The following is a 21,010-nucleotide window of genomic DNA, read 5'->3' as shown; positions in this document are numbered from 1 at the left end:
GTTCTATAAGTGTGTGTGTGTAGTGTTCTATACGTGTGTGTGTAGTGTTCTATAAGTGTGTGTGCAGTGTTCTATAAGTGTGTGTGTGTGTAGTGTTCTATAAGTGTGTGTGTAGTGTTCTATAAGTGTGTGTGTGTAGTGTTCTATAAGTGTGTGTAGTGTTCTATAAGTGTGTGTGCAGTGTTCTATAAGTTGTGTGTGTAGTGTTCTATACGTGTGTGTGTGTGTAGTGTTCTATAAGTGTGTGTGTAGTGTTCTATAAGTGTGTGTGTAGTGTTCTATAAGTGTGTGTGTAGTGTTCTATAAGTGTGTGTGTAGTGTTCTATAAGTGTGTGTGTAGTGTTCTATAAGTGTGTGTGTAGTGTTCTATAAGTGTGTGTGTAGTGTTCTATAAGTGTGTGTGTGTAGTGTTCTATAAGCGTCTGTGTAGTGTTCTATAAGTGTGTGTTTAGTGTTCTATAAGTGTGTGTGTGTAGTGTTCTATAAGTGTGTGTGTAGTGTTCTATAAGTGTGTGTGTGTAGTGTTCTATAAGCGTGTGTGTAGTGTTCTATAAGTGTGTGTGTGTAGTGTTCTATAAGTGTGTGTGTAGTGTTCTATAAGTGTGTGTGTGTAGTGTTCTATAAGTGTGTGTGTGTAGTGTTCTATAAGTGTGTGTGTAGTGTTCTATAAGTGTGTGTGTAGTGTTCTATAAGTGTGTGTGTGTAGTGTTCTATAAGTGTGTGTGTAGTGTTCTATAAGTGTGTGTGTGTAGTGTTCTATAAGCGTGTGTGTAGTGTTCTATAAGTGTGTGTGTGTATTGTTCTATAAGTGTGTGTGTAGTGTTCTATAAGTGTGTGTGTAGTGTTCTATAAGTGTGTGTGTAGTGTTCTATAAGTGTGTGTGTAGTGTTCTATAAGTGTGTGTGTGTAGTGTTCTTTAAGTGTGTGTGTAGTGTTCTATAAGTGTGTGTAGTGTTCTATAAGTGTGTGTGTAGTGTTCTATAAGCGTGTGTGTAGTGTTCTATAAGTGTGTGTGTAGTGTTCTATAAGTGTGTGTGTGTAGTGTTCTATAAGCGTGTGTGTAGTGTTCTATAAGTGTGTGTGTAGTGTTCTATAAGTGTGTGTGTGTAGTGTTCTATAAGTGTGTGTGTGTAGTGTTCTATAAGTGTGTGTGTGTAGTGTTCTATACGTGTGTGTGTAGTGTTCTATAAGTGTGTGTGTAGTGTTCTATAAGTGTGTGTGTAGTGTTCTATAAGTGTGTGTGTGTAGTGTTCTATAAGTGTGTGTGTGTAGTGTTCTATACGTGTGTGTGTGTGTAGTGTTCTATAAGTGTGTGTGTAGTGTTCTATAAGTGTGTGTGCGTGTTCGTGTGTGGGCTATAAGTGTGTGTGTGTAGTGTTCTATAAGCGTGTGTGTGTTTAGTGTTCTGTAAGTATATGTGTATAGTGTTCTATAAGTGTGTGTGTGTGTAGTGTTCTATAAGTGTGTGTGTAGTGTTCTATAAGTGTGTGTGTAGTGTTCTATAAGTGTGTGTGTGTAGTGTTCTATAAGTGTGTGTGTAGTGTTCTATAAGTGTGTGTGTAGTGTTCTATAAGTGTGTGTGTAGTGTTCTATAAGTGTGTGTGTAGTGTTCTATAAGTGTGTGTGTGTAGTGTTCTATAAGTGTGTGTGTGTAGTGTTCTATAAGTGTGTGTGTAGTGTTCTATAAGTGTGTGTGTGTAGTGTTCTATAAGTGTGTGTGTGTAGTGTTCTATAAGTGTGTGTGTGTAGTGTTCTATACGTGTGTGTGTAGTGTTCTATAAGTGTGTGTGTAGTGTTCTATAAGTGTGTGTGTAGTGTTCTATAAGTGTGTGTGTGTAGTGTTCTATAAGTGTGTGTGTGTAGTGTTCTATAAGTGTGTGTGTAGTGTTCTATAAGTGTGTGTGTAGTGTTCTATAAGTGTGTGTGTGTAGTGTTCTATAAGTGTGTGTGTAGTGTTCTATAAGTGTGTGTGTAGTGTTCTAGAAGTCTGTGTGTAGTGTTCTATAAGTGTGTGTGTAGTGTTCTATAAGTGTGTGTGTGTAGTGTTCTATAAGTGTGTGTGTAGTGTTCTATAAGTGTGTGTGTGTGTGTAGTGTTCTATAAGTGTGTGTGTGTGTAGTGTTCTATAAGTGTGTGTGTGTGTGTGTAGTGTTCTATAAGTGTGTGTGTGTGTGTGTGTAGTGTTCTATAAGTGTGTGTGTGTGTGTGTGTGTAGTGTTCTATAAGTGTGTGTGTGTGTAGTGTTCTATAAGTGTGTGTGTACTGCATCATATATTCATCCAGAGAAAAGAGAGGAGGATGAAGTAATAATGAAACTAAAAATAATTATAATAATATATGCCATTTAGCAGACACTTTTATCCAAAGCGACTTCCAGTCATGAGTACATACATTTTACGAATGGGTGGTCCCTGGAGTCAAACCCCCTTCCCTGGCGTTACAAGCGCCATGTGTTCTGTGAAAGCTCAGTGTAATGGGGTCTCTGGGGGCCCCAGACATAAATGGGGGACGTCAACATGTTTGGAGGGGGCAATGAAACCATTTCCTTCACTGACTCTTCCTCCTCCATCATGTATAATGTAGCCTAATTGGATCTGAAGTCTTTATATTTAATGTTCCTTCAGCAAAAGACGGCACCCCTCCGTGTGAAATTTAGCTGGAATTAAAGTTTTAACGCAGCGGAGGCCAAAGGGAGGGAAGTAAACCCGCAATCCCACCCTGGGTACCAATCGCTCACTCAGAAAAAAAACGAAACAAGCGGGTTAAAATCTGAGTTTCCTTAGTCACCTCACCAGGAAATCTTATCAGAAACCACAGCTCCTGCACAGAACACATTTCTGCATGTTTGCTTAGCATCAGTGGTATATGCCAGTTCAGTGGGGCTCCGTATTTAATTCAGTCAGTGAGGAGGGAGGCTGGTGTTATCAGGGAGTGACTGGCTGCAGTCATGGGGGTTTAATAGCCACTGAAAGACAGTCGCCACTGCGCCGCTCGCCACAGGGGAAACCCTGTCCCGGCTCCACGAGGGAAACGTGTGCCCCCTCCGTTTTCGTTTTATGTCCCTTTATAAAAATAGCAAAACAAGTTAAAATGTTTAAGTGACACGTTGGCACAAAATCGCTATCTTCTCTGCGCTGTGTCAGCACAATGGACAGCGCTAGCGGCGATGTGTGTAAGGGAGCTATGGAAAGCCACTGAGGTGGTTAGCTATGAATAGGGCTGTTACGGTGACCATATTACCACCACACCGGCAGTCATGACCACATTCAAATTCCACGTGACCGTTTAGTCGCGTAATTAGGCTTCAAGCTCTGATGCTGCTGCTGGTCATTAGTATCCTACCAAACTTGCTAACTGCCTGGTACTCAGCACTCTATTGTCCCTCTAATCACTCTGACATCAATGCAAATGTTTTCAAAAATCAAATCAAACACTTCACGAGAGCCCATGAGCTCATGTTGCGCAACATTTCTGTAGGCTATGTGAGAAAACAGAGTTTTGATTACCTCTATTAAAAAGAGGAGGATCCCATCAGCTTTCTATAGGCTAGGCATGCTATATTTATTTCTCAGCTTTCCTAATATTAAGTACATTTCTTCTCTTTACAACAGGAGTATAGCCTACCTGGCTGGTATGAAAATGAACCACAGGGAAAAGCGTATTCCATTCGCTATTTAAGTGCATAGATGACATGTATTTTTTTCCCGCTGCCCCTGTTCTGAGACAGGTGCATGATAATGGTCCGTTCTAAATCAAAACAAATTTCAAACATATTATTTAGTATATGTAAAGACAACATTAAATTAAGAATAGTCTGATGGGTGATTATATTAGCCTATCAATGATGTATTATCAATAATAATGACCAGCGTGTTCAGTAAGGCAAGAAATAGAGAATGCTTTTTTTTTTTAACTTTTTCAAATCCTAGTCGCACACCTCATGTAGCCTAGCCCATAGGCCTATATGTTTTGATAAGGGTTGTGTCACAACTAAAGTGGACAAATAACTTCTTAAAATGAAGCACGTTAATCTGCTTTACAACCGGTGTAGTGCCTAAGAGACAATTTATGGTTGATCCGAAAATGTGGTCGGAGGCGGTGTATGGATGGTGTGATGTAATTGCGGAGCATCCGGACGCACGCAGAGGCCAAATTGAGCTCCGTACTGCATTGTCGTGTGCCTCTCAAATGTTGTAACAATGCGTAGGGCTCAGTATTGCTCCGCATTGACATGATTGGTTGAAGGTAGGTGAGGGCGCTAGGTCCTATATAAACACAAACTCACTTCCTTGACAACTTCCTTCAAGCAGCTCTGCGCTACTCTGTAAAGTGAAAAAAGTATGATTGCCCAGACTTCTGTAGAGGCCATATCACCGTAAATGCTACATGTCAATGCAGACGTTGGATTGACCATGTAGCGCCTTTCACTGGCATACAAATCTCAAATTTGGGGAAGATAATTTTCACCATAAAAATGCACCTTCATAATAAAGCATTACATGCATAATCACATTTGTGTTGACTTTTGAGAACATTGTTTTCCCGCTAATTTATTGCATTTTGGAACATTCCTGCTCACAGCCTACTGCCGTGTGCGATTTCTGTGCTTATAATGTGAAGAAACAGCCTAATAGTTTATCAACATTTTAAGCTAAACGTCCTGATCTGTTGCATCAGCCTCATTACTTTTAAACGTTTTTTTTTTGATGCGAGTGGTTGTATTAATTTGGGATCTATCGCATCACAACAACTGTCCAAGAGTATGTTTGGAATTTTTATTTATTGCACAGAAGGACAAGTTGACCAATATAATAGGTCAACTTTTGTACTATGGGGATAGTAGATTGACATAGGCTAGTGTTTTTGCTGTTCGTTAGGGCTTCTCATCTTGATGGCTGACGAAAAGTAGGCTAAATGTAGACAGTTCTTCTAACATCTTCAATATGCGCCTCGAAATTCATTGAGACGGACGTGCGCAATTGCATCTGTCTTCACTTGTAGCCTAATTCTTAGCTGAGATACCTCTGAGAAGGGCCCGATCATGTGACAGGCATTGGCTAATAAGAATTGAGATATCTGAGAGCGCCATGTGAGTGAGAGGTGCGGCCACTTTGGCTGCAAAAGGCATGGATATTTTAGGGGGCATTACGGCCACACAAGGGGGAAGCTGCTGAGAAATTCGAGGCCTGGTGAGAATATTATCAAGTACTTGTCTAATTGTGAATGAGAGACTGATGAAAGTGTGTGCAGCCTACACAAGAAACAAATCAAAGCTCAAGCCTTTCATTCAACTCTTTTCAAATCATCATTAGAGTTGCATCATGCAGTCTTAGAATGCATTAAACATCTAGACATACAGTACCAGTCAAAAGTTTGGACACACCTACTCAATCCATGGTTTTTCTTTATTTTTGCTATTTTCTACATTGTAGAATAATAGTGAAGACATCAAAACTATGTATTAACACATATGGAATCATTTAGTAACCAAAAAAGTGTTAAACAAATCAAAATATATGTTATATTTGAGATTATTGCAAGCCCTGCCACATCTGACGAGCGTCAGAGCCGGTATAGTACAATTCGATCTTAGTCCTCTATTGATGCTTTGCCTGTTTGATGGTTTGTCGGAGGGCATACCGGGATTTCTTATAAGCTTTCGGATTAGAGTCCTGCTCCTTGAAAGCGGCAGCTCTAGCCTTTAGCTCAGTGCGGATGTTGCCTGTAATCCATGGCTACTGGTTTGGGTATGTACGTACGGTCATTGTGGGGACAACGTCATTGATGCACTTATTGATGAAGCCAATGACTGATGTGGTGTACTCCTCAATGCCATCGGAGGAATCCCGGAACATATTCCAGTCTGTGCTAGCAAAACAGTCCTGTAGCTTAGCATCTGCTTCATCTGACCACTTTTTTATCGATATAGTCACTGGTGCTTCCTGCTTTAATTTTTGCTTGTAAGCAGGAATCAGGAGAATATAATTATGGTCAGATTTGCCAAATGGAGGACGAGGGAGAGCTTTGTATGCATCTCTGTGTGTCACGCTCTGACCTAGGAGAGCTGTGTTTTCTCTGTTTAGCTAGGCCAGGGTGTGATAGGTGGGTGGGCATTCTATGTTTTGTTTTCTATTTTTTGGCCGGGTATGGTTTCCAATCAGAGGTAGGTGTCTATCGTTGTCTCTGATTGGAAGCCATACTTAGGCAGCCTGTTTTTCCTTTGTTTTTTTGTGGGTAGTTGTTTTCCGTATAGTCTGAATACCTTACGGAACTCTTGGCGGTCGTTTGGTTGTTTTTGTTGGAGTGTCATCATTTAATAAAGTAAGAATGAGCACTCTACACGCTGCGCCTTGGTCTGTTCACTACGACGCCTGTGACACTGTGTGTGGAGTAAGGGTTGTCCAGGTTTTTTTCCCCTCTGGTTACACGTTTAAAATGCTGATAGAAATTTGGTAAAACAGATTTAAGTTTCCCTACATTAAAGTTTCCCTCGTTCAATGCTGTCTTAGTGCCAACCTCTCTGACTGTGGTGGTATGTAAACAGCTACAAAAAATACAGATGAAAACTCTCTAGGTAGATAGTGTGGTCTACAGCTTATCATGAAATAATCTACCTCAGGTGAGCAATAGATCGAGACTTCCTTAGATATCGTGCACCAGCTGTTATTTACAAAAATACATAGTCCACCGCTCCTTGTCCTACCAAACACCATGGGACCACGCAGCCGTCATACCGCTCAGGAAGGAGACACGTTCTGTCTCCTAGAGATGAACGTACTTTGGTGCGAAAAGTGCAAATTAATCCCAGAACAACAGCAAAGGACCTTGTGAAGATGCTGGTGGAAACAGGTACAAAATTATCTATATCCACAATTAAACGAGTCCTATATTGACATAACCTGAAATGCCGCTCAGCATGGAAGAAGCCACTGCTCCAAAACCGCCATAAAAAAGCCAGACTATGGTTTGCAACTGCATATTGGGACAAAGATCGTACTTTTTGGAGAAATGTCCTCTGGTCTGATGAAACAAAAATAGAACTGTTTGGCCATAATGACCATCGTTATGTTTGGAGGAAAAAGGGGGAGGCTTGCAAGCCGAAGAACACCATCCCAACCGTGAAGCACGGGGGTGGCAGCATCATGTTGTGGGGGTGCTTTGCTACAGGAGGGACTGGTCCACTTCACAAAATAGATGGCATCATGAGGTATGAAAAGTATGTGGATATATTGAAGCAACATCTCAAGACAACAGTCAGAAAGTTAAAGCTTGGTCGCAAATGGGTCTTCCAATGACCCCAAGCGTACTTCCAAAGTTGCGGCAAAATGGCTTAAGGACAACAAAGTCAAGGTATTGGAATGGCCATCACACAGCCCTGACCTCATCCTATAGAACATTTGTGCGCAGAACTGAAAATGCGTGTGCGAGCAAGGAGGCCTACAAACCTGACTCAGTTACACCAGGTCTGTCAGGAGGAATAGGCCAAAATTCACCCAACTTATTGTGGTAAACATTTGACCCAGGTTAAACAATTTAAAGCGTGTATGTAAACTTCTGACCCACTGGGAATGTGATGAAAGAAATAAAAGCTGAAATAAATCATTCTCTTTACTATTATTCGGACATTTCACATTCTTAAAATAAAGTGGTGATCCTAACTGACCTAAGACATGGAATTGTTACTAGGACTAAGTGTCAGGAATTGTGAAAAAAACTTTGTTTAAATGTATTTGGCTAAGGTGTATGTAAACTTCCGACTTCAACTGTAAGTAAAAATACTTTAAAGTACTACTTAATTGTTTTTTTGGGGGTATCTGTACTTTACTTTACTATTTATATGTTTGACAACTTTTCATTTACTTCACTACGTTCCTGAAGAAAATGAACATTTTCCCTTACACCCAAAAGTATTCGTTACATTTCGAATGCTTAGCAGATAAGGAAAATGGTCCAATTCACGCACTTGTCAAGACAACATGGTCATTGCTACTGCCTCTGATCTGGCGGACTCACTAAACACAAATGCTTCATTTGTAAATTATGTTTGCCCCTGGCTATCCGTACATAAAACAAATAATAATAATTGTGCTGTCTGGTTTGCTTAATATAAGCAATTTGAAATGATTTATACTTTTACTTTTGATACTTCAATATATTTTTGCAATTATATTTACTTTTTTAAGTATATTTAAAACCAAATACTTTTAAACTTTTACTCAAGTAATATTTTACTGCGTGACTTTCACTTTTACTTGAGTCATTTTCCATTGAGGTATCTTTACTTTTACTCAAGTATGACAATTGGGTACTTTTTCCACCACTGGCTATATTAAATGGACTTATTAGACATTTTAAAATGTAGATGTTCCAAAGGTCTGCATCAGTGGTTTGTAGGCTATGCTTGGAAACCAGGAGATGCTAAATGTGTTTATGTTAATTAACGGTCAATTACCGTGAGAACGCAGTTATTTGCTTGACAATCACCAGCTGACAAAATGTCATGACCGCCATAGCCCTAGATATGACTCCTGTGGTAGGCTAAGTGAATAACGTGATATGCCTCCGCCTGTAATATTCTATTTTGATTTCTAAGGGTGGGGTCAAGTTTACAGTTGAAGCTGCTTCGCTCAACTCTGCCTCACGCCCCACGACTACAGAGTTGAGTTAGCTTCTTAGCTAGCTGTAAAAATGGTTAGCGTTATTAGTCTTAGTCTATGTAACTAGCTCAAATCAGCTAATCTGCCACTGCTACGATGGATATCAAAAATTGGCTTCGCCAAGTTACCCAAACAAAACCAAAAGGAGAAAGCGAGCGATTGGCAGCAACAGCAGAATCAAGCCACCGAGGCTGCCGCCAAGCCCAGCAGCGATGATGATGTCGAGCTCCAGCTAGCTCCGCGTGCAGAGAATACCTACCCTTCCACAAGCGTCGCCAGGATAATGGCCCCACGGCTTCCTCCACCTCCGACTCTTCCTGACGATATCTGAACAGAGGAGCCAGGCCAGGTTAGCCTAGAATCCTACCCTAGCCGCAGGTTTTCTGTCCAAAAACGTTCATTTAATAGCAACTGGTTCATAGGAAGAGAGTGGCTGGAATACTCGGTGACTGCAGAATTCAATATATTTCCAATGTAAGAACCCAAATGATGCCCTTGAGTATAGCCACATATCAGTATGTTTCGTCATAGAAATAAATACATTCTATTATGGTTTTCTTGGTAGTTTTCCGTTGCTGTAAATGGAACTGTACGTATCGGAAAAGTGTTTATGGTAGGCTGGCGTTGCTTAATTGATTAGGTGGGTCGAATTTGATCCACAGAAGTGCATTGGTCCATATCACAACGTGTTGCTGTACTCATGAGTGGCATGGTTTTCCATGTTTGATGCTGGCCTATAGGCCCATTTACACAGACAGCTGTGCATGGCTGCATTTCACTTTAGTAGGCTGTAGGCAATTTGGATCTCCATTCGCTTTCTGTTTTACTGCGTTTCTTACTGTTAATGTAACTAGCCTAAATATATAAAATATTGAGTTGCACCCTCTTTTGCCATCAGAGCAGCCTCAGTTTGTCGGGGCATGGACTCTACAAGGTGTCGAAAGCGTTCCACAGGGATGCTGGTCCATGTTGACTTCAATGCTTTCTAAAGTTGTGTCAAGTTAGCTAGATGTCCTTTGGGTGGTGGACCATTCTTGATACACCCGGGAAACTGTTGAGTGTGAAAACCCCAGCAGCGTTGCCGTTCTTGACACACTCAAAATGGTGCTCCTGGCACCTAGTACCATATCCCATTCAAAGGCTCTTTAATATTTTGTCTTGTTCATTCACCCTCTGAATGGCACATATACACATTCCATGTCTGGATTTAACAGGTGACATCAGTAAGGGATCAAAGCTTTCACCTGGATTCACCTGGTCAGTCTATGTCATGTTCTTAAAGTTTTGCACAGTCAGTGTATTTCACTTTAGTTTAATAACGTACTAATATATAGGCTAAAGGTTTTACCTAGCATAAGTTGAGTGGTGAATGGAGATTAGCTGTTGAGGACGAGAGAGTCTGGTTGACACTGCCGGTCCATAGGGCCCACAGGATTCTCTGTGACTACGTCCTAAATGGCACCCTATTCCCTATAAAGTGTATTACTTTTGACCAGAGCCCTATGGGACAGCCTATGAGTCATTAATTCCACTGGGCGGCTGGGTTGGTTTCTAAGTCTGCAGCAGAATAATGTGCATGTACTCAGGCAGTTCAGCACAGAGACGATATAGTACAGACTGACAGCTAGGCAGTCCTATGTGGCCCTGCCAGTTGCTCCTCACTGTGTGTTCATGTATGCAAATTGATGTGTGTGTGTGTGTGTGTGTGTGTGTGTGTGTGTGTGCGTGTGTGTGTGTGTGTTCTGTCTGTCTGTCTCCAGGTATTCATGGAGGATGTCAAGTCTCGGGGGCCGTTCATCTACTCTGTGCTGGAGTCTGCTCAGGCCTTCTTGGCACAGCACCCCTTCCAGGAGCCCGAGGAGACACTGCCCGACGGAAAAGGTCTGCCCACCCACCCACCCCAAAACTGTGCCAAATGACAACCTACATATGTAGGATCTTAATTTGAGCCAGTTTGCTACAGGAGGAAAATAATCCTGCAGCAACAGGAAATGTTAATTATTATGTGGATTATAATTAATGAAAATGTTTTGTAGCGGTTGATACATTTTTCGTTAGGGTAAATCAAGTCGGACATTTTAAAGTGGAAAGTACAAACTTTAGAAGCCTTTTTAAACCTGAATACACTCCAAGTTTGCAACAAAAGAGTCACCAACAGAAGAGTGATCAAATTAAGATCCTACATCTGTAGGTGCCAATCCTCCCCATACCACCCCACCCTGCCACACACACCAAAAGCAGACCTGAGCAGTGAGAACAGAGATAGGGAGTTCAGTAAGTTGATCTTCAGCAGGTGTGTATCCACCATTAGGTCTGATTAGCAGCTACCTGTCCTGCTGTATCAGAGTGGATCAGAGAATGTATGTTTGGGGAGAGCAGTTGGGTCGGGACCAATTAGCCCAGTTCACACCATCTGGTCAAATCAATAATGCAGCATGCTAGGCTGTTTCTGCCCCCACTCTCCTTCCCTCCCTTCCTCGCCCTCCCCCAACCAGCGTCCTCTGGCTCTCCACCACTGGTGGCACGCATGGGGAAAGATGGGGGCGAACTCTCCCTGTTTCTCTGCCCCCAACAAGATATTTCTCACAGTTTCTCCTATCCAACTGTTTCTTTCTACTGATGTTTGCACCAATTGGGGCTAACACTCTCTTTGCTTGCCTGCCCAATCTCTCACCGTGTTCTACTTCTCCTCCCTCTTCATCCCCTCCTCCCCCTCCAGAAGTGTCTCCGAGGAAGCGGATCCTGAACGTGAGTCGCTCAGTGTGGAAGCAGGCCAACGTGGCCAGTGACCTGTGGGAGAAGCTGACTGCCCGCTGCGTGGACCGACACAGGTCAGATATGCGGCACAGGCCCACTCCACTGGTCTACAATACACCCATCATTCTGGGTTTTTGATTGGCTAGAGATGTTTTTAACCTGCCTGTACTCAAATATGATTGGGTCTTTATATTGAGACAGCATCAAGGAAAATACTATGGCCGAAATAAGGTTAGGGTTGGTGTATTGCTCAGGTATTAGGGTGATGTCTTGCGTTAGTGGTAAAACGGCATATGACAATGTAGAAAACAACTGTAGAAGTTAAAGTATTCTGTCTGTGTCCAAGGCACATGGAGCGGACCCTGGAGCGCCTGCTGCAGACCCAGGCAGCCATGGAGGAGCTGGCGGTGGCCCTAGAACAGGCTGAGGGGGTCCGGGATGCATGGGAGCCTGTAGGGGACCTCTTCATCGACTCACTGCAGGACCACATCGATGCCACCAAGGTAAGCATGTATGAGTGCGTCTCAAATATTAAGCAAGCTCTCTGTTTCAAATAAAAAGCTGGGTTTGTTCGTGTGCGCGTGCGCATGTGTGTGTGTGTGCGTGCGTGTGTGCGAGTGCGAGTGTGTGTGTGTGTACTGTCCTCCTCACCACCAGGGCCAGACAGAATCTGCAGATATCAGATTTCAAATCAAAGTGATTTGAAATATAAGATACCTGTGGAATCGACACAGATTAAATAGTGCCCGAAACATGAACAGATCCATCTTCATTGCTTAGATATGGAGACAATGCTGTGAAGACATTGATAAGAAAACTGTCTGGAAGATTCCCTCTAGCTACGCTCGCTAATCTGTTAGCTGTGAAGAGGCTCCTCCACTCCGCTGGCTAGATGGTTGTTATTTCACTGTAATTATGGAAGATCTGTCTCTCTATCCCTCTGTTCTCTTAGCTTTGTTTCTGTTAGTATTGACTCAGTGTGGTTTAAGTGTTTCTGGGCGGCATGATTTGATTCGATTTTTTTATTAATTTATTATGATCTTATTAGTGTTTAAGTATTGCGTCTTCAGGACTTGTGTGCCACATGGGCTTATAAGACACTGAAGTAGCAAAATGTAATTATAATATATATAGTACCAATCAAAAGTTTGGACACACCTACTCATTCAAGGGTTTTTCTTTATTTTTTACTATTTTCTTCATTGTAGAATAATAGTGAAGACATCAAAACTATGAAATAACACATATGGAATCATCTAGTAACCAAAAAAGTGTTTAACAAATCAAAATATATTTTATATTTGCAATTCTTCAAAGTAGCCACCCTTTGCCTTGATGACAGTTTTACACACTCTTGGCATTCTCTCAACCAGCTTCATGAGGAATGCTTTACCAACAGTCTTGAAGGAGTTCCCACATATGCTGAGCACTTGTTGGCTGCTTTTCCTTCACTCTGCGGTCCAACTCATCCCAAACCATCTCAATTGGGTTAAGGTCAGGTGATTGGAGGCCTTTACACAGCCTGGAGATGTGTTTTTGGTCACTGTCCTGTTGAAAAACAAATGATAGTCCCACTAAGCTCAAACCAGATGGGATGGCATATCGCTGCAGAATGCTGTGGTAGCCATGCTGGTTAAGTGTTCCTTGAAATGTAAATAAATCCTGACTGTGTCACCAGCAAAGCACCCCCACGCCATCACACGTCCTCCTCCATGCTTCACGGTGGGAATCACACATGCGGAGTTCAACCATTCACCTACTCTGCGTCCCACAAATATTGGAACTAAAAAATTGGACTCATCAGACCAAAGGACAGATTTCCACCGATCTAATGTCCATTGCTCATGTTTCTTGTTCGAAGCAAGTCTCTTCTTCTTATTGGTGTCCTTAAGTAGTAGTTTCTTTGCAGCAATTCGACCATGAAGGCCTGATTCACGCAGTCTCCTCTGTACAGTTGATGTTGAGATGTGTCTGTTACTTGAACTCTGTAAAGCATTTATTTGGGATGCAATTTCTGAGGCTGGTAACTGTAATGAACTTATCCTCTGCAGCAGAGGTAACTCTGGGTCTTCCTTTGCTGTGGCTGTCCTCATGAGAGCCAGTTTCATCATAGCACTTGATGAAAGTTTCTTCAAGTGCTGTCGCAAATGTTCCGGATTGACTGACCTTCATGTCTTAAAGTAATGATGGACTGTCATTTCTCTTTGCTTATTTGAGCTGTTCTTGCCATAATATGGACTTGGTCTTTTACCAAATAGGGCTATCTTCTGTACACCACTGATTGGCTCAAATACATTAAGAAGGAAAGAAATTCTACAAATGAACTTTTAACAAGACACACCTGTTAATTGAAATGCATTCCAGGTGACAACCTCATGAAGCTGGTTGAGAGAATGCCAAGAGTGTGTAAAGCTGTCATCAAGGCAAAGGGTGGTTACTTTGAAGAACGTCAAATATAACATGCATTTTGATTTGCTTAACACTTTTTGGGTTACTACATGATATGTGTTATTTCATAGTGTTGATATCTTCACTATTATTTTCCAATGTAGAAAAAAGTAAAAATAAAGAAAAAGGTCTGTAAGGGCTGTAAGGGCTGTATCTAGGCATTCCACATTGCATCTTGCATAAAAACAGCACTTAGTCATGGTGTATTGGCCATATACAACACTCCCTCGGGGCTTAAATATATCATGTTTTACTGTTTACTGTTTTGCTGTTTTGTTAAATGCACTTTAAATAAATTGTGATTTGATTTGAAAGGGCACCGACCTGTGCAAAATATACTGTAAACCTCATTATAATTTAGCAGTATGAACCCTAAATAGAAACTTTTCTTCTCAACGATGTGTGTTGTAAGGAGATAACTGTTCATCATTTAGTTGAATAAACTAGCGTTAAATATTAACCTCCTTATAACAATTTTTTTTAGGAAAGTTTCAAATTTAATTACCTTGCCTGATTGTTATGATGTTTATGGTAGCCTTTCCTACCCACAAATCTGTGCTCCTTTGCCACCATAAATGTCACACTCTGTGTGTTTCAGTGTATTTATGTACACAATTGTTTCAGAGAAAGTGTTAGTTTCTATCCTTCTCCTACATTCCTTCTCCCAAACGGACAGCCAATTAAGCCAACAACAGCAAGCAGTGCATTGAGTCAATAGCCAGTGACATGTTGATATGACGGAGTTCCCTCAGTTGATTGGCTGATGTTGAATCCCCAGCCAGTCATTTGTTTAGTTGTTAAGTCACAATGATCATGTCAATGTTTGCCTTGCTGTCAGTGCCAGCACGCTCCTCATTTTTCTATGTCTCCAGGGCAGGCATTCCAGCAGGCTCTGTCTCTCTGTGGTGTACACACACACACACACACACACACACTCACACACTCACACACTCACACACTCACACACTCACACACTCTCTCTCTTCTCTCTCTCTTCTCTCTCTCTCTCTCTCTCTCTCTTATCTCATGTTTTTGCCATGAGGCTGCAGCACAGACGCCATTAGCTTGATATAACTGCAGCACTGTGTGCGCACACACACACACTCATACATCCCTTAGATCATTAGTGCTGTTTTGGCTGGGTTGATCTGACTCTTAAGTTGCGTAAGCCATGAAGGGTCCCTGTTGTATCTCTCCCATGGTGATGGTGTTTGTGCGGGCAGCAGCTCCAATACTAGGTCCACAGTCCACACAGCCATATAACAGAGTGAGTCTAATGCCATTAAACTCAGTCAACGGAGGAATGGAATTGGGCATGCATTGTGAATTTTTTATTATTTGATGAATGTCATGAACCAACTTTCAATTGATTTCTATAATTTACTGAGTTGAAAACCCTGGCAGTTCCATGTACCATGTGGGGGGGCGTGTGTGTCTGTCTATGTGCCTCTCCCTCTCTAATTCTCTCGATTTCCTCCCTCTCCCTCTCTAATTCTCTCTCTATTTCCTCCCTCTCTAATTCTCTCGATTTCCTCCCTCTCCCTCTCTAATTCTCTCTCTATTTCCTCCCTCTCCAATTCTCTCTATTTCCTCCCTCTTCCTTTCTAATTCTCTATTTTCTCCCTCTCCCTCTCTAATTCTCTATTTTCTCCCTCTAATTTTCTCTCCATTTCCTCCCTTTCTCTCTTTCTTATTTGCTCTCTTTCTCCCTCATCTTCCTTTCTCTCATTTCCCCTTCCTCTCTTTTCTCCTTCTACAACTCTCTCCTTTTCTCCTTGCTCCCTCCCTCCCCTCCCCTCCCTCCCTCTCACCTTTAGTTGTTTAAGGAGGAGCTGACTCAGGTGAAGGAAGGCATGAAGCACATCAATGACCTGGCTCATGAGCTGGCCATTTCTGACGTCCATTTGTCCATGGACAACGCCCACTCCCTGGAGCACCTCAACAGCCGCTGGAAACTACTGCTGGTAACTGGACCTGAACCTCCACACAACCACTTCCCTACAACCTCCCCATAACCTTCCCACAACCTCCCCACAACCACCTCCCTCAACCTCCCCATAACCTTCACACAATCTCCCCACGACCACCTTCCGTCCATACAACCTCTCCACAACATCACCTTGTCTTCCACTTAACCAGTCGATAACATTATCTCAACTGAAAACCTTAACTTTAAGGTTTTTCAATCTTTCTTCAAACTACCCTCACAACTTCCCCTCAACCTCCCCTCAACCTCCCCACAACATCACCTCAACATTGCCTCAGAATCCCTTCAACCTCCCCATAATACCCTTGCTGGTAACAGTGTTATATGATTGACTTCACTTCACATCTGTGGTAATTGCACAACCTCAATCTTCCCACAACATCTCTTCAACCTCCATACAACCACTAGTCCTTTAATAACCTGGTCTTCCATGGCCCACTTCATCTGTGGTCATCTCACAAGACATCTCAAATCAAAGTGTACATGTGGGAGCATGTGTCTGAGCAAGTGTGACGTCATTAACGTCTGTAGAAATGAATGTACGTAAATGTTAAGTTGTCTATTGTCTTCGTCTATTTATGCTTTTGTATTGGAAGAAAAATAAAATCTTACAAAAAAGAAATGCTTACTTGCAAGCTCTCCTCAACAGTGCAGTACAAATATCTATATCAAAATAATCAAAAATCAAATACCATCCGATCGAGTTTCTGACCGAGTTTCTTGCAGTATGGCTCAGTAGTAAAGTGAGAGGCTACAACAGTGTATGGGTTTAGGCTTAGCTGCAGCTTTGCCTTGGCCTCTCTTGTGATTGCATCATTTTAGAGAGGATGCAACAAATGATGCCTTTTGTCTCCAGAGTGAAACCTATTGGATTGTTCTGAGGGGAAAGTGGTGAGGATGCCAGGAATCAGCAAATAAGGCAAGGGCTCAGATAAGAAAAGAAGGCTTTTCTCACTCTCCTCTGCTTCCTGTGTTGCTCTTTCTCCTCTGCTCCCTGTGTGTTGCTCTTTCTCCCCTGCTCCCTGTGTGTTGCTCTTTCTCCCCTGCTCCCTGTGTGTTGCTCTTTCTCCCCTGCTCCCTGTGTGTTGCTCTTTCTCCTCTGCTCCCTGTGTGTTGCTCTTTCTCCCCTGCTCCCTGTGTGTTGCTCTTTCTCCCCTGCTCCCTGTGTGTTGCTCTTTCTCCCCTGCTCCCTGTGTGTTGCTCTTTCTCCCCCGCTCCCTGTGTGTTGCTCTTTCTCCCCCGCTCCCTGTGTGTTGCTCTTTCTCCCCTGCTCCCTGTGTGTTGCTCTTTCTCCCCTGCTCCCTGTGTGTTGCTCTTTCTCCCCCGCTCCCTGTGTGTATCTCTTTCTCCCCTGCTCCCTGTGTGTATCTCTTTCTCCCCTGCTCCCTGTGTGTATCTCTTTCTCCCCTGCTCCCTGTGTGTATCTCTTTCTCCCCTGCTCCCTGTGTGTATCTCTTTCTCCCCTGCTCCCTGTGTGTATCTCTTTCTCCCCTGCTCCCTGTGTGTATCTCTTTCTCCCCTGCTCCCTGTGTGTTGCTCTTTCTCCCCTGCTCCTTGTGTGTATCTCTTTCTCCCCTGCTCCCTGTGTGTATCTCTTTCTCCCCTGCTCCCTGTGTGTTGCTCTTTCTCCCCTGCTCCCTGTGTGTTGCTCTTTTCTCTCTTGCTCTCTCTGTCTCTCTTGTCCTTTCTCTTACTGTCTCTCTCAATTCAATGATTCTATTCAGTGATTAGTCTGTCTTCCGTTGCCAAAGTAAGTACACAGAAACATATTGAACGCCCCCCCCCCCTCTCTCTCCCTCTCGCTCCCCTCCTCCCCTCATTCTCCTGTTGAATAATGTGATGCTAAATCCCTGTCATTTGAATAACATCATATGCTGCTGCTGCTCTCTCTGCTGTGACACAGACGTAATGCATTTTTTTTTAAGGCTGATACTCTAATATTTTTGGTCTTGAATAATTTAGTAATTCTGCTGCAAACCTCCGTTAGCCTAGTAGTCAAGCGGTAGTAGAGATAGATGGTAGTACGCTGCAGAGTTGGCACCGACATCTCCTTGCAGCATTCCAACTGCTCCAAATTAGTCTGAAGCAATCTGCGTAGGCTTGAGTGCATCCTGCCTTATTCATTTGGGCGAGCCAGTGTGCACAGCCGTGTGTATGTTGAGCAATGGTAATGTTTTCCTCTCCATAATGCTAACTTCTCATCTCAGCTTATTGGGCTTGCTTGTCCTTGAAGTGCCTCGGGATAACTGTGCCTTGTTCTATCTCACTCTCTTTCTCAGTGTGATTGGCAGGGCCAGCTCCAGGCATAAGTGACATAAGTGGCCGCTTAGAGCCCCCAGCACTAAGGGGCCCCCGACCCGAAAAAAGATAAATATATATATATACACACACTACTGGTCAAAAGTTTTAGAACACCCACTCGTTTAAGGGTTTTTCTTTATTTTTACTATTTTCTACATTGTAGAATAATAGTGAAGACATCAAAACTATCAAAAAGCACATATGGAAACATGTAGTAACCAAGAAAGTGTTAAACAAATCAAAATATATTTCATATTTGATATTCTTCAAAAGCCACCCTTTGCCTTAATGACAGCATTGCACACTCTTGGCATTCTCTCAACCAGCTTCACCTGGAATGCTTTTCCAACAGTCTTGAAGGAGTTCCCACATATGCTGAGCACTTGTCGGCTGCTTTTCCTTCACTCTGCGGTCCGACTCATCCCAAACCATCTCAATTTGGTTGAGGTCGGGGGAGTGTGGAGGCCAGGTCATCTGATGCAGCACTCCATCACTCTCCATCTTGGTCAAATAGCCCTTACACAACCTGGAGGTGTGTTGGGTTAGTGTCCTGTTGAAAAACAAATGATAGTCCCACTAAGCTCAAACCAGATGGGATGGTGTATCTCTGCAGAATGCTGTGGTAGCCATGCTGGTTAAGAGTGCCTTGAATTCTAAATAAATCACAGACAGTGTCACCAGTAAAGCACCATAACACCTCCTACTCCATGCTTTACGGTGGGTACCACACACGCGGAGATCATCCATTCACGGACACCGCGTCTCACAAAGACACAGTGGTTGGAACCAAAAATCTCCAATTTGTACTCCAGACCAAAGGACAAATTTTCACCTGTTTAATGTCCATTGCTCATGTTTCTTGCCCAAGCAAGTCTCTTCTTATTGGTGTCCTTTAGTAATGGTTTCTTTGCAATTGGACCGTGAAAGCCTGATTCACGCAGTCACCTCTGAACAGTTGATGTTGAGATGTGTCTGTTACTTGAACTCTGTGAAGCATTTATTTGGGCTGCAATTTCTGAGGCTGGTAACTGTAATGAACTTATCCTCTGCAGCAGAGGTAACTCTGGGTCTTCCTTTCCTGTGGTGGTCCTCATGAGAACAAGTTTCATCATAGCGCTTGATGGTTTTTGCGTCTGCACTTGAAGAAACTTTCAAAGTTCTTGACATTTTCCGTATTGACTGACCTTCATGTCTTAAAGTGATGATGAATTGTTGTTTCTCTTTGCTTATTTGAGCTGTTCTTGCCATAATATGGACTTGGTATTTTACCAAATAGGGCTTGTTGGCTGCTTTTGACTGGAATTGTATATACAAAAGTATGTGGACAACCCTTGAAATTAGTGGATTTGGCTATTTCAGCCACACCCGTTGCTGACAGGTGTATAAAATCGAGTACATAGCCATCCAATCTCCTTATTGAAGAGTTCAGTGACATTCAACATGGCATCGTCATAGGATGCCACCTTTGCAACAAGTCAATTCGTCAAATTCCAGCCCTGCTAGAGCTTCCCCGGTCAACTGTAAGTGCTGTTATTGTGAAGTGGAAACGTCTAGGAGCAACAACGGCTCAGCCGCAAAGTGGTAGGCCACACAAGCTCACAGAATGGGACTGCCGAGTGCTGAAGGGCATAAAAATTGTCTGTCCTCGGTTGCAACACTCACTACAAAGTTCCAAACTGCCTCTGGAAGCAACGTCAGCACAAGAACTGTTCATCTGGAGCTTCATGAAATGGGTTTCCATGGCCGAGCAGCCTAAGATCTCCATGTGCAATGCCAAGCGTCGGCTGTAGTAGTGTAAAGCTCGCTGCCATTGGATTCTGGAGCAGTGGAAACGGGTTCTCTGGACTGATGGATCACGCTTCACCATCTGGCAGTCTGACGGACAAATCTTGGTTTGGCGGATGCCAGGAGAACGCTACCTGCCCGAATGCATAGTGCCAACTGTAAAGTTTGGTGGACGAGGAATAATAGTCTGTGGCTATTTTTCATGGTTCAGGCTAGACCCTTAGTTCCAATGAAGGGAAATCTAAACGCTACAGTATACAATGACATTCTAGATGATTCTGTGCTTCCAACTTTGTAGTAACTGTTTGGGGAAGGCCCTTTCCTGTTTCGACATGACAATGTCCCTGTGCACAAAGCGAGGTCCATAAATGATTTGTCGAGATCGGTGTGGAAGAACTTGACTGGCCTGCACAGAGCCCTGACCTTAACCCCATCGAACACATTTGGTATGAATTGCAACGCCGACTGCAAGCCAGGCCTAATCGCCCAACATCAGTGCCCGACCTCACTAATGCTCTTGTTGCTGAATGGAAGCAAGTCCCCGCAGCAATGTTCCAACATCTAGTAGTGGAAAGCCTTCCTAGAAGAGTGGAGGCTGTTATAGCAGCAAAGGGGGGACCAACCCCATATTAATCCCAATGATTTTGGAATGAGATGTTCGACGAGCAGGTGTCCACATACTTTTGGTCATGTAGTGTGTGTGTGTGTGTGTGTGTATATATATATATATATATATATATATATATATATATATATATATATATATATATATATATATATATATATATATATATACTGAGTGTACAAAACATTAGAAACACCTGCTCTTTCCATGACATAGACTGACCAGGTGAATCCAGTTGAAAGCTGTGATCCCTTATTGATGTCACCTTCAATCAGTGTAGATGAAGGGGAGGAGACAGGTTAAAGAAGGATTTTTAAGCCTTGAGACAATTGAGACATGGATTATGTCTGTGTGCCATTCAGAGGGTGAATGGGCAAGGCAAAATATTAAAGTGCCTTTGAACGGGATATGGTAGTAGGTGCCCGGCGCAACGGTTTGAGTGTGTCAAGT

General features: G+C 42.8%; 1 protein-coding gene across 1 annotated transcript in view; it reads left to right on the top strand.

The window, feature by feature from the left end:
* The window catches only part of drp2 (dystrophin related protein 2), a 99,563-nt gene that overhangs the window by 23,964 nt on the left and 54,589 nt on the right, over positions 1-21,010 (top strand). Inside the window, exons 5-8 of the mRNA XM_082974920.1 lie at positions 10,418-10,538; positions 11,377-11,488; positions 11,761-11,917; positions 15,680-15,826. Of these exons, the coding sequence (XP_082831046.1) occupies positions 10,418-10,538; positions 11,377-11,488; positions 11,761-11,917; positions 15,680-15,826 (537 nt within the window). The remainder of the gene's footprint in view (positions 1-10,417; positions 10,539-11,376; positions 11,489-11,760; positions 11,918-15,679; positions 15,827-21,010) is intronic.

This window comes from Salmo salar, chromosome 05, assembly GCF_965601325.2.
Source record: "Salmo salar chromosome 05, fSalSal1, whole genome shotgun sequence".
In the NCBI taxonomy this organism is placed as follows: Eukaryota; Metazoa; Chordata; class Actinopteri; order Salmoniformes; family Salmonidae; genus Salmo; species Salmo salar.
This window is presented reverse-complemented; position numbering and strand designations above follow the sequence as displayed.